Source organism: Diabrotica undecimpunctata, chromosome 2, assembly GCF_040954645.1.
Source record: "Diabrotica undecimpunctata isolate CICGRU chromosome 2, icDiaUnde3, whole genome shotgun sequence".
Lineage (NCBI taxonomy): Eukaryota > Metazoa > Arthropoda > Insecta > Coleoptera > Chrysomelidae > Diabrotica > Diabrotica undecimpunctata.
The window spans coordinates 23,893,435-23,908,200 of NC_092804.1; the positions used below are offsets into that span (position 1 = coordinate 23,893,435).

At 29.8% G+C, this 14,766-nt stretch overlaps 2 protein-coding genes across 4 annotated transcripts in view; one reads left to right on the forward strand and one right to left on the reverse strand.

Moving 5' to 3' along the window:
• spas (spastin) overlaps nt 1–8,025 on the reverse strand; it is a 29,707-nt gene extending 21,682 nt beyond the window's left edge. Inside the window, exons 1-3 of one of the 3 annotated variants that reach the window (XM_072522523.1) lie at nt 7,566–8,025; nt 6,529–6,699; nt 3,184–3,285 (exon numbers count right to left, since the gene is read on the reverse strand). In XM_072522523.1, the coding sequence (XP_072378624.1) occupies nt 3,184–3,285; nt 6,529–6,699; nt 7,566–7,992 (700 nt within the window). In that variant the 5' untranslated portion in view covers nt 7,993–8,025. Of the gene's footprint in view, nt 1–3,120; nt 3,286–6,528; nt 6,700–7,565 lie in introns of all 3 variants that reach the window. The other 2 variants (XM_072522522.1, XM_072522524.1) reach the window with 2 other exon arrangements.
• A 229-nt stretch (nt 8,026–8,254) lies between these two features.
• Nucleotides 8,255–14,766, forward strand: part of pic (DNA damage-binding protein pic) — a 28,559-nt gene continuing 22,047 nt past the window's right edge. Inside the window, exons 1-3 of the mRNA XM_072522521.1 lie at nt 8,255–8,439; nt 8,495–8,643; nt 13,674–13,936. Of these exons, the coding sequence (XP_072378622.1) occupies nt 8,379–8,439; nt 8,495–8,643; nt 13,674–13,936 (473 nt within the window). The 5' untranslated portion in view covers nt 8,255–8,378. The remainder of the gene's footprint in view (nt 8,440–8,494; nt 8,644–13,673; nt 13,937–14,766) is intronic.

Here is a 14,766-nt window from a genome sequence, read left to right on the forward strand (position 1 = left end):
CTGAGTCTGTCGCTTCGAAAGAGCTACTCGTTACAGTACTACAAAAATAAAAATGATAGAAGCGATCATTCAGGTTTGGTTTCGAGATGAAAGGATATCTGGGAACTGTCAGAAGCTCGTAAAATCTATGCCAAAACGGGTAAAAGCAGTAATTGCAGCCAAAGGGAGACACATTTCCTACTAAATGATGTAAGTTTACCTTTATTGTTTTGCCAAAATATAATTTTTTTCTATATAAACTGTTTTTTCATTAAAACAGCCTATGATTCCATTAATTCGCACGGTACTGTATTATTTATTTATACAAAAGCAACAGAATAATAACAGGTAGATTAGTCTCACGATGAAAATAGACAATGTCATTTTCCTGGCCCAAAATTTTTCATCGACTTTAAGTAATCTCTCATTAAGTGGACTAGCGATTACTGTTGCAAAACTTTCCATTTTTTTTAATGTTCGTATAAGTTCTTCGAAGCCTAATCACTGTCTGATATTTCTCAACCAGAATATCTTTTTCTTCCAATGCAGTGTAATTCATTTTTCTTGAGTTTGACATTGAGTCTTGAGTATAACACTGATAACAGTTCTCATCATTAGTTTGAAATTAATTAATTGGAAAATAAACCCATATCTCGAAAGCTTCTAATTTATTTTTAAGTACTTTATCTTGACTACATAAAGTAATATTGACATATGTAATATCTTACAAGTTTTAGTCTCAGTTGCAAACTGAGATGGGAATCCGAAAGAAACACATTAGTCTGTGTCATTGTATTATCTGATGCTTAATATTTCGATGCCATTAAGTTTTACTCTCACAGTGACTACTTCTAGTTACTGCAGTGTTGTGTTTAGCAACACAATAAACTGTTTTCATTAGGGAATGTTGAAAAAACATATGCATCGATACATATCTTCAAAAAATTGGTCACTGACATCAGAGGTATATCAAAACAAAGTTTAAATTTGTAACAACTTCAACTGTACTTGATAATAAGAGATTTAGTAATGAGTATGATGTTTTATAATATTTTATTTAATAAATATAAGATTAGAATTAGAATTAGATTAGAAGAATAAAAATAAATGAAATTTAACTTGTTCGGTACACAATTGAGTCACTCATCTGAATATCTTCGAGTGATAATTTATCATGCTTTAAGCCTTATTATACATACATGTATATATATATATATATATATATATATATATATATATATATACTATATACAAGCAAGTCTTCTTCTTCTAGTGCCAACTCCACTAGTTGGCTATAACCATTGCAAATTCGTCTCTATCTTCTGCTTTTCTTAAAAGCGTTTGTGTTTAACCCGGTTCAGTCGCGAATGTTTTTCAGCCAGGACATTTGTCGTCTACCAGGATCAATTTTTCCTTCGATATTACGCTTTATAGTCAGCTGCAAAAACTCGTTGTTCTTATTCCTACGTATGTGCCCCAAATATGCTGTCTTTCTCCTTTTAATGATGGTCAAAAGTTCTCTGTATTTTCCCATTCTGTGCAACACCATTTCGTTCTTAATATGATCGGTCTCTTCTAATAGAGTGGATATAACATTTTACCATCCGATATCGGATTTGCAGATTGAGTCTTTGGTCACTCAGAAATTTCCTCATCTTCAAAAACTAAACTGTTCCCCAGCATTACAAACTGTGTTAAGTAGCATCTACTGGCCTTTCTCACGTTCTGCGATAATGACTATATCGTCGGCATACCGAATGTTATTTATATTTTCACCATTTATATAACTCTTCGGAGTATATATTAAATAGTAATGGTGAAAGTACACAGCCTTGTCTCGCACCCCTACTTATCTGTGTCTATGTGGTAATGTTGACATTCTCAGTATTTTTCGTTTCTAATGTTATCTTTTCATTTCTTGATTTATATAAGTTGAAGCTTCATCACGTATGTCGTTTATCTTGAGCAACTGAATCTTCACCTTAGAAATTTTGAATCTTTTTTGCCCTTAGTTTCATTTTTGAGACAAGGAGGTTATGGTCTGATAGGACATCTGCGTATAATCGAATTTCTAATTCGAGATTGGTTAGTATAACGTCGATCTGATTTCTAATGCAATTTTGTTTATTATCCTGTGGTGACCTCCATGAATACAGTCTACAGGGTGGTAATCGAAACCATGTGTTCATAATTGCCAGGTTTTCTTCTTGACAAGAAAGTCAGGATAATATAATTCAATTAAAAGAATATGTCAAAAAGCTGTCCCATTTTGTTCTATTAATTAACAATATATACAGGGAGAAATTATTAGTATGAGTCTCAGGGTCATCTACCTTGTCGAAGAGTGGGTGGCACTCAAACTCTGTGAAATGATGATATCTGCATACACACTGACGACTATGTTACATGGAGATTAAGAACCAATAACGACTTTAGTGAATTGAATAAGGGCAAGATGTTGTACAATTTGTAAAAAGTCACAGGCTGGCATGGCTGAGACATGTCCAGAGGTTAGATCAATGTGAATACTACTGATCGTGATAGTTGTTCATCATCCAATGAGTTTGCTTGAAACAATAATTAATGTTTTGACTTCCTGTGGATGTCACATCACAACTATTTTATAAAGATCGCTGTAGTATATACAAACATGTTTATTTTGTTTACAGACATTTTCAAATTAATTTTTTTTTTCTAATTGGAATATACTTTATTCTATTTAAAAAGCCAAACTAGTCAGCCAACCTATAGATCAGCATTAATTTTTAGAGTACACTCCAAAATTGTAAGTGATACACTGATCAATGTTAAATGAGCAGTGCCAATCAGTGATAAATCTATATCTAACTTAAGATGATGTTGATATACTGGTCATTTGTACTTGTCACAAGAACTGTATGAATTGTGACTAGAATAATATTTTAACAATAATGTCATCATTGTAAATCATTAGCTTTTCTGGGAACTTAATGCCTACTATATTAAAATTATAATATTGCAATTTTTTATTTAAAAAAAAACTAACAACTACGATTTGGATATATGTATCATTATCACTTGAAAACTTAGGATCTCAATGAAAAAAATGATTTTGTTAATATAGTATGGAGATTGTTTGACAACATCAAGGTTAGTACATACTTGTGTTATCCAGCAAAGCAGTTAAAGAGCCAAAAAGCTTGCTAAATTGTGAAGGATTTGTACCTGGTTTAGAGACATTAGTTTTGGGTGCAGGGATATTGCATGAGTATTTAGGGGTGTCCTGGGGTTGATTTACTTCCAAATTATGTAACCTATCCATGCTTTCTATAAATAAAATAATAATGTAAAATTAAGTGCTAAAAGGAAGAAACAAATAAACATACAAGCCTAAAATATAAACAAATGTGGTATGAGTAAGTAAGTGTTTTAAGTTTTTTATTGTTTTTTACACAAGAAAATTCTAATTCATTAAAAATGTGCCATTGGTGCAAAAGAGAATATAACTACTTCTTAAAAGCAAATATTTTCCTACATGTTTTTAACTATACTTTAAGAATAGAGGTCAATAAAGCCCCATCTAAAAAATGGTATGTGCAAATGAATTTAGAAATTTCCTTTCAATACATTCAGTTCTGTTTGAATTTTGTAAGAATTTGGCATATTTATAGAATAAATATGAAAATAAGTTATTGGCAGTAACATTAACTTTCCTACAGTTGGTACAGTATATATCTTGATGCACATAATCTGCGTCATAGTAAGTGACATCACATGATACCACCACAAAATATTTAAGTCGAGGTCTGTTCCTTCTTAGAATCTTTTAGCAAAGTTCATTGAAATAACAGCTACTAGACATATTTTATTCCTTACATGTAGAAATAATATTTGAAGATTTCTATTAATATACTTACAAAAATAAGCAATAACTCATTTCATTTAATTTATATAAGCGAATTATAAAGCGTTTTTATAAAGCACACTTGTCCAGATCACACTTTAACTGCGATCAAATGAAGGTAACATTTTGGCATAAATTGGTAATACTTATTTGACAGTTGCGGTGTTGACAATTCAGATTTGTTTTTATTATTTACTATTAATAATTAAACTCTGTTCTTTTAAGAACAAAATTAATGTGATTTAATTCCAAAATGTCACATAAGAATTTAAATAGTTGTTGTAAAGAGATGGTAGCTTCTTTGATTCATTATTTTGAACAGGATCGTGAAAATAACGGCCTCATTCTACAGTTGATTGCTGTTAGGGAAGTATGTAATATATTTTTTATGTTTATGTAGATTCTTAAAATATACATTCTTGTTTTAGCATGTAGCTACAGCTTTAAATTTACATATGTCAACTGTGAGTTCTATCTCTCAGGTCATAAAAACTAATACCACTCTAACATCACCGCCCAAAAAATGTACTAGGCCTAAGAAAGTTACCAATACTAAAATAATAAATACAAATAAATTCGTAATACAATTTACAATATGTATGATTGAAGGAAGTATACTTTTCATTAGATATCATAGTGTATTAAGTTAAACAGATTTCTTTAATATGAAATAAAATTAAATTATTTTCAGAAGAACATGTGACTTTCCCTCTTTATGGCTTCAATTGAAGGAAAGAGAATTCAACATGTGTACTAAAAGACATTGGTTTTAAATGGCTAATAGATAATACAAGGGGAGGACTGATGAAATAGTCTCACACTGCTGTAAAGAGGGCAGAATTTTTGAGATTATATCAAAAATATAATCATGAAGAACTATATAAGTTTGTTGTTATAGATGAAACTTGGATTTTTCATAAAAGATCTATCTATATATCGCTGATGGCAAGATGAGAATAAAAGAAGTGTAAAACCTATTAAAACTGATGGAAAACGGTAATATATTTAATCATATTGAAAACATAAAGGAATTGAAATAAAAATTTTTTGTAGATACATTATTCTGCATGCTGATAATGAAAATAGTAGTTTCGTTGAGGATGCAGAGGCTATATTTTCCTCTAAATTGGCTTTAATGGACTACCATGGGGAAACGAATCAAACAAATTTTATATCGTGGTTTGAAAATCAACTATTAAAAAGTTTGTCTGAACTATCCCTAATTATAATAGATAACGCTCCATACCATAGCATGTTGTTAGAGAAAACACCAAACATGCCTTCAGCTAAGACTGAAATAAAAGATTGGTTAACTAACAATAAACTACCTTTTAATGAGACAATATTGAAAAACAAGCTTTTGCAGATTGTTGCAAAGTAAGTACACCTAATGAGAGTTTAGTTCAGGTCATCAATATTTATTTTTTCAAACAAGCTACCTCCAAAATACATTGTTGATGATTTAGCAGAACAATATGGCCATAAGGTATTATATCTGTCACCATACTACTATATTTTCAATGCTATAGAATTAATATGGGGAATTGCCAAAAACTATCATACCGACATATTGGTAGAGATAGCTATAATGAATGTGATGCTTTAAATATGTGGAAATAAGCTCTACAAACTGTTACATCCCAGATAAGGAAAAATTCTATTAGTCATATACAAAATATAATTAAAAAGTGGTATGATCAAGAGCATATACTGGATAGACAGGAAATTCTACCTATTATATATACATGGTGACAGTGATAATTAATATACATGGTGACAGTGATTCCAGTAACAGCTGTGACATAAACAGTGATTAGTAAGTAAAGTATCTTATGGCTCTTTGAGCATTAACCTTAAGCTTAATTTTTATAGGTTAAAACTGATGATGAAACAAAGTTTTTCTGAAAAACCATAAGATGGATGAAAAAAGTATAAGAAAGACTAAAATCTGGAAACAGAAGCATGTACTAGTGTGTAACCTTTAAGGACCACACTTTTTTTACACATTCACAAACTATATAAAACCATCATATGCATAATTATAATGTATCAATCAGAAAACTAAGACTTAAATAAAGCTGAAGGAGAAAGGTTAATTAACATTTGAAAATCTAGTTGTAACAAAGCATTTCAAAGTAAATAAGTAATGAAAAGTGTTGTTTTCTGAATCTATTTTACTTCTTTATACTACAAAAACGGCTCAAATTATTTTTTAACAGACCTCTGACGTAGATAATGATGTGCATTGGGAGTTATATGGTATAAACTGTATCTAGTAATACAAAGGCTATATGGTTTGTTTTTGTTTACTTTGATTTTGTTAAAAAAATACTCAGAGAAAAATACATAACTTGTCTTATAAGTATATTATGTAACAAAAGTACAGCCACAAACAAATGCCAGAATTCTTCCTTTTTTATTCATCATTCCTTTTGATTAAGTCCCATGTCATTGGAACTTCATATTATATCATAAAAAATTAATAATTAAATTATTAAATATAATTATTTTTATGCATTTTTAAAACAAATACAAAAAATATCCATACCACATCAAACCTGTTTAGTAACTATATTTTATCTAATGTATAGTAAACTATATTCTAATAAAACTAAAACTTGCACAAAAAGTTTAAAAAATTTTAGAGTAAACAATAGAATAGTTACCTAAAAACTGTAATCTGTCCTTGGCCATGGCTAGGTTGGTCTTCATTTTTTCATGCAATCTTTGAGCTCTCTCCCAAACTTCTCCCCTGCCACCCCAACATTGTACTGCAATACCCAGCTCTAGTTCTGTGATTCCCTTACGGTACAAATCAATAGCAAGCTCTTTCTGACCTGAAACAATTCCATTAATTGTTTTATTAAATACAAACAATGAATTTATAATATTTAAATAATTTTAATGTATATCCTTATAATGGTGCCTACATAAAGAAGTAAAATTTGAAACTGGTAAAATTAAAAATTTGAATGAAATATATTTCACTTTTACAGAAAAGAAATTATAAAACAGTTTGTGTAAAATTGGAAAATGAAAATTATATTAAAAATTAATTAAATAATTGCTTAATTCATAATAAATTAATTTATTTAATAAAAGTATTTTAATTTAATATTCTTTATTTAATTAATTTAGTAGTTCATAAAATTTAAATTGTACAGAAACTATAAAAAGGCACATAGCTTTTTTCTTTTAGTAGGTTTTCTAGCTTTACTAGTATGTATATGTACATAAAAGTTATTGATACAATTTGGTCAAACTTTTGTGTGCCAAATTAGAAGAACAATACCTATATATTTTTATATTTCGTAATGAATTAAAGTGTAATTTATTTTGGTTTTTGCACATTATGCAAATTATCTAAGGTGCAATACTTGTTTCTACAAATGAAATTATTCTTGATATTATTAACCTAGCAAACCTCAAACTGTATCAGTATTTTTTTGTACTTGAACAAAATGTACTTTTGAACAATGTACTTTTGAACATTTTTCCATTTATTACTGTTTTAATTAGAAAAATCTAGTGAAAGTCTAATAAAAGTTTCCAATCTAAGCCAATTTAAAATGTTTAATGTTTAAACATGTTTCTAAGACGAGGACGAACTTGTTAAACAAAAAACCCTGTATACATTAATTCATTTGATGTAACAATATGACAACAATAAAGATAATTATATAATAAGATAAATTAATCTAACCTTCGTTTTCCTCGTCGATTTTCAAGGCTCTAGAAATATATTCAAAGGCTCTTCTGTGATGGTGTTTTTGTTTAGCTAACAAAGGATCACCTGGACCCGGACCTGTACTTTTTGCTTGTGCCATTTCAGAAACTTCTTCGATAACTACACAATTATTCCTTTCACCATTCTCACAATCAGCTATCTGATGACGAACAAAATAAGTGGAAGAACTGCAGTAAACAAAACGTAAGATAACAAAAATTTGATAAAGAAGAGAACGTAAAACGTTAAATAAAAATATTATGGGAAAAGAAACTATACACAAATTTCGTTTATGAACAGATGTTGTTGAGTAAGAAGTAAACATCACATTACTGTGGGACGCATCAGGGTCACTTTTACGTGATTTTTTTGGCGATTTTCCACTTTGATTCTTACGGACCATCCGGAGGCCATGACACACTGTCAAATTAAATGTCAGTGTCAATAAAAATTTAAAAACTAATGCTAGCTGTCATATGTCTGACAAGACCAAATACAATTATTAAAATGTTTTATATACAAATATAAAATGAATGTATTAATACAATTTGTATCAACACTATTACTAGATAAAAAGTACAATATATAAATTCATTTTAAAAGTAAAAACCCTTTAAAGTTGATAGATTTTTAAAAGAAGATTGTCTTATCAAACCTCAATTGTCGTTGTCAATACTGTCAAATTTTTGATTTCGGTAAGCTCATAGGTAGCGATGCTCTAAACATGTTACTGATATTCAGTAATTTAAAAAATTAAGGGATACAGGATTATTTAAAGTCTAGTAAAGGATGACCCACCATTATGTTGTTACGGCTCATAAGCCGACTGCAGTTACAGCCTGCGTAACGGGTATTTATGGATAATTAGATCAATATTTCTGATACTTTACTGGCGTCTTTTGTAGGTAACTTCACATCACCCTCGGACTTGAATCTAATTGTAGCAAAAAACACAAGATTGGAAATTTATTTAGTAACACCAGAAGGTCTGAGACCTATCAAAGAGATCGGATTATACGGAAAAGTAGCTGTGATGAAACTGTTTAGACCACAAGTAAATACTGACAATGTGACTTCCTAATGAAATATCCTTTTTCAAGTGTTGAAAAATCTTAAATTCTCGATGTTTGTTGATCTATTTAGACATTTTTTAAAAATTATTTACTAACTGCAGTACTTATGAAACATTGCCAAGTCTTTTGTTAAGTTGTGTAAGAAATTGAGATCTGACTTTATGAAAACTGCTTCTTCTGTAAATAAACTAGAGCTGTAAATTCTATTTTAAGTTGAATAAACTACCTATATAATCATGTATTGTAAATATTTACAATACATTTATTATTTCCCATTCTCTGTGAACTGCATAATAAATAGAAAATAACTATTATTTCGCTGATCCAAAACATTTGCTTTCTGCCTATTCCATGTTTGCCCTCAAGCTTCTCCTTTTTAGTTTATTAAGCACCATTGCCTTCACAGTCTAAATCGTCTTATGGATTATGTATAGTATTTTATATATCTTAAATACAAGATCCACATTTATATTTCTACTTGTAAAGCCTTTTCTATCCTGCATATTATTTGTTTACCTGGATCCTACTTTTCATATAACCAACTTCCCAGTTTTATTTATTTTTTTTCAACCAGGATTTATTTATGAGAGTATGTGTCATATTTTTGTTGTAGTACTGAGTCAGGTTATGCTTTGCTTACAGGATTTATTACTTGCAGTTGTTTTTAATGTTTTTACATATTAATATTGTAATGTAATGCTGTCAATATTGAACAAAAATGGAGAGAAAATACATTTTTGACTTATTCCCCAACAGTAATACATAAATTACTGGATTCAATAAAATCTTTTATTGTGAAGTATTGTCAATCTAGTTCTCTGATATCTTTCAAAGTGTTTGCAAAGTATTTATAATTTGTATATTTAAGGTGTTTGCAAAATCTTTTGAAAAGTTGTAAGAACAAAAATATTGTAAACACATACAAACATAAAACAGTCTAACTCAAGTTCAGTAAAGAAACATAATGAGAAAGATACTGTGAAAGACTACTGTGCAACAGGTGTCAAATAGACATCATGATAAGCTACTTTGTGTGCTTTCCATACAGTTTATTTTTGTATACAGAGAAGCAACAAACTTATTATCACATCATTTAGTAAATAAAACAATTATTTTTGTTATGTTGTATGGGAAATAAATGAATTTGCATCATTCTATTGGACCAAGTTCCCATTACGAAGATCTTTGTAGTACTGCTACTCTACAGCAGCATTTTTTTATTCAATTGCAATTGTTGATGTATTCTGATTGGATTAAAATTGAAAAACATACAATATGCTCAATAAGTCTTTGGACTAAATGAGATTTGAAGCATTAAAACTATTGTAGATTCTATAGAAATGAATCAATTAGAAAATTACTAATATTCCATTTTATATAATTTACCATTTTTATTGGGAATTAACCACAATTATGAAAATATGTTTATTTTGATGTTTCAGTTTCCACTTCAGAAATTGTTTTCAAAATACAAATTTTAGATATGGAAACATCAAAATAAACATTTTAAACTAAATTTGAGATGAATTCCCAATAAAAGTTCAAATTATATTAAAATGTCACAAGAAAATAGCTTCAGAACACCATTTTCTAATTATTGTACTAAACTTGCATGCATAGAAATCTGCTCACATTAAACTTTTGACTTTAACTATATTTTTTTCAAAAACTATTATATATATATATATATATATATATATATATATAATGGCTATACACCCCAGTGTGGGGTTAAACCGCAAATGCTTTCTAGATCCGATTTCTTAAGTGGATCAGTCTTTTTTGTTTATCTTATCTTCTTGACAATATCTCTCCATTTTTTCCTGTCTCTAGTTCTTCCTCTCCATTCTCTGACTCCTGCCCTTTGGAGGTCTTCTTCAACTTCTTGCAGCCACTTTGATCTCGGTCTTCCCCTTCTCTTTTTTCCTCCTGGATTCCATTCTATCAATGCGTATGTCACTGCCTCATCGCCTGCTCGCCAAATGTGACCTAACCATCTAACTCTGCATTGCTTTATTTTAGTTACGATGTCTTCCTTAAGTTCTGCATTTGTTCTGCTTCTATATTCATTTTGCTCTGTTCTGATTGGTCCTAGTATGGTTCTCATAATCTTTCTCTCTGCTATTCTTAAGTCTTCTTCATCTTTTTTAACCATCGTCATTGTTTCTCCTGCATATAATAATATTGGCCTAATTATGGTGTTATAAATGCTCATCTTACTTTTTTTAGTCAGTGTTTTGCTTTTAAGTAATGTTTTGTTTGCAAAATAAGCTTTATTCGCTGCTAATATTTTTTCTTTTATTTCGGATTTCCTTTCTCCGGATTTACTTATTGTAACTCCTAGGTATTTGAAGTATTCTACTTCTTCAAACTCAGAACTTCCTATTTTGATTTTTTCTTTCATTGGTTTTTTCCCTAATCTTAATATTTTTGTCTTTTCTTGATTTAATCTTAGCCCCATTACCTCCCCTTTCTCTCTTATTTCTTCTAGCATTTCTGTCATTATTTTTCTGTTCTTTGCAATAATAGCAATATCGTCTGCATATGCAATTATTTGACCACCTCTTGTTCTGAGATTTCCTTTATTTATATTTCGTAGTACATATTCTAATGCTAGATTAAATAGCGTTGTTGATAATGCATCTCCTTGTTTCATCCCTTTATTTATAATGAATTACTCTGTCTCTCCTCTTTGTGTCTTTATGCTTATTTTTGTAGTTCTCATTGTCATTTCTATTAATTTTCTGAGTTTATGTGGAATTTTTAATTTTTTAAGTGCTATCATTAACCCGTTCCTTTTAATTGAATCAAATGCCTGTTTGAAGTCTATGAATAACATTTCCAATTCTAATTTATACTCGTTTGCTTTTTCCATTATTTGTTTTATTGTGTGTATTGCATCTATTGTAGATCTTCCTTCTGTGAATCCACATTGGTACTGTCCTACTGTCTTCTTTGTGATCTTTGATAACCTGTTTTTTATTATTGATGTCAATATTTTATATGTTGTATTTAGTAACGTTATTCCTCTATAATTTTCACAGATTTGTTGGTCTCCCTTTTTATGTACTGTTATGATCTGCCCTACCTCCCAGTCCCCTGGCATTTTCTCTTCTTTCCATATATTTTTCAATAGTGCCAGTATTTTTCCTCTTCTATTTATCTATTTATCAAAAACTATTACTGGGATTAAAAAAAGGGATATACTGTTTGAAAGATAATTTAATATGCTTTAATATGAGTATACATTTATGAAAAGTTATTTTGACTTCTATGTTTAACATTGTAAAATTAATGCATCAAGCAAATTAACTTTTTTTATTGGTAACACACAAGGGGTATTTGACAATTAAAGATTTAACAATTAATGTTTTAATAATGGGTATGACCTCCTCTTGCATTAATAACTTTTCTCATATGATTAGGCATAGATCTAATCAAGTTCGCTATTGTTTCTTGTGGGATGTTAAGCCACTCTTCTTCTACTGCGACAATATGCTCTGGGATCGAGTTTGGGGTATAAAGTCTAACTCGAATTCTTTGTTTTAGCTCATCCCATAAATGTTCTATGGGATTCAGGTCTGGACTGCACGTTGGCCATTCCTTGACCCGAAAACTGTTGTCGGTAATGTAATCTTGCTTGATTCTTGAATTATGCTGCCTTGCATTGTCCTGAATAAACATAAATTTGTCTCCAATCAAAAGGTACCACATGCATTGCTAAAATCTCCTCGATATCTAGCACCTGTTTAACTTCCTTGCTTGTGAAGACAGTTACCTTTACGAATGAAAACAATGTCAGTTTGTGCCTCATAGAAATTGCACACCAGATCATGCAGGAACTACGTCCATAAGGATTATGCTCTTCAATGCAGCATTCTGCAAATTGCTCTCCTCATATTCGATACAGATTCCTTCTTTGATTGCTACCATAGAGGTATATTCTGGTCTCATCTGAGAACAGAACAGATTCCCATTGTTCCAATGTCCAGTTCAGATGATGCCATGCAAGACATAGGCATGCTTAACGATGGGCTGAAGTAAGTTTTTGATTAATATCAGATGACGGGTCAGATTATTTTCTTCCAGTCTTCGTCTTACTAATAACCACTCCTCCTACTTCACAGAGCTGGCACTTAAACGGCAATAAGATGATGATTTTCTGATATTGTTGACACAATAACGCGATAATCATAGGCAGTTGTAATTCACTGTCTACCTATTTCAGGTCATCTGCAAAAGGGTCCAGTCTCCTCATAATGTTAAAACACACTTCAAACCGCTGCGTGTGTCATATCCAGTTGTACAGCAATAGCTCGTTGGCTATTGTCTGTATAAGTCCATTTTCTATTAACACAATAACTTGGGCGGCTCTCTCTGGTGTAGTATCCATTAAACTTACACACACTTGAACACTAATTGATTGTGAATAACGAACAATGTGCAATTTTTTGTTGCAAAGGAAATATAACAAATTTCTTATTTTCATTATAAACATCAAATAAACACTTTTCTATTTTTATCAGTTGGTAGGCATATAAATGATGAACAATCCATGACAAATTTATACTAATATTAAAGTGTATTAAAATATCTTTCAAACAGTATATCTCTTTTTTGATCCAAGTAATTAATTTAGAAAAACTTGATGAAAATTGATTTTTCCTTATCAAGATTTTTTATTGTTGTGACTTACTTTACAGCAGTATTGGTTGCTGGAGTAACTAAATTGAATTAAAACATAAAAACAAACTAGAATGAAAAAAGTCATTGAATTAAGTAAGATGTGGAGCATTGAAACTACTGTAGGTAGATAGAAATTAATCAATTAGAAAATTTCTAATTATCAGCATACAAAAATCATTCTTAACACTAACAGCTAACAACATCTATAACAATTTAAAAAAAGATCACTTGAGAAAGGTAATTTTCTGTATTCATCATTTTAGATCATTCATGATTGAAAATTCATTTTTTTTTATTAAATTATTACACAACAAATCTCTTGTAGAATGAATGGAAAGATTTATTATTTATTGTTACATTAAGATACAATGCTATGATTTTGGAATGTGTTACTGACGGTGAAAACATAGATATTGTTACAAAGGCTCATGGAAATGTTGCTGACAGAATTGGTAAACCATCAGAAACTGGAATATTGGCTGTAATCGATCCAAAAGCTAGAGTAATTGGTCTCAGACTTTATGAAGGACTTTTCAAAGTTATTCCTTTGGATAAGGATAACTATGAATTGAAGGCAACTAATTTTAGGTGAGTATATTAAAAGCTACTTTATTTCTGTGTTCTGCTATATACTTTTGCATTATATATATATATATATATATATATATATATATATATATATATATATATATATATATATATATATATATATATGAACATAATCTAGAGATGATATAGAAAACATAGTGGTGAAGTTAAGATAGTATTAATTAAAAAACAAAACATAATGACGTTATAATTACTGGTTTTAATTTCCACAAAATATGTTCATGTGTTTTCTATACAACAGCTTCCTCAGAAGAGAAATATTAAAATAACAGTTGACTTTATGTTTATGTATATGTTTCCATAACATATGTCCATTATTTTTATCAGTTCTGTGGTTATTTCGTCTGTGAAGACAAAATAACCACAATGTCAATGTCACTGTATCTAGGTGAGCTCCTTCACACGATTCGAATTTTGTCTAGCTAGTTGAATACCAAAAAAGCATACATACATTATAAAAAGGGATTTCTTATTATTTGTTTACTGTCTCTAATGTAGTGTAGTAGAAACGAGATGGATAAAGTGGATGTGGGAACGTTGATAAGTTTATATAGCAGTTTTTCGCAGATGTTTACAATACCTTCTGTTTTGTCGTTTTCTATATATTGTTATATACCAGTAAATTGTATCAACCGTATTGACATCCAATATTCACCATTACCACAAACTAACTAGGGCTGTGGGCCCAAATTATTTGATTCGATAATATTTCGTTATGAATAAATTACCATATCATGCATGTTGTCTGAGGGGGTTGTAAATTATACATATATTTTTTTTTGTTTTTAATAACAATACATTGTATAGTT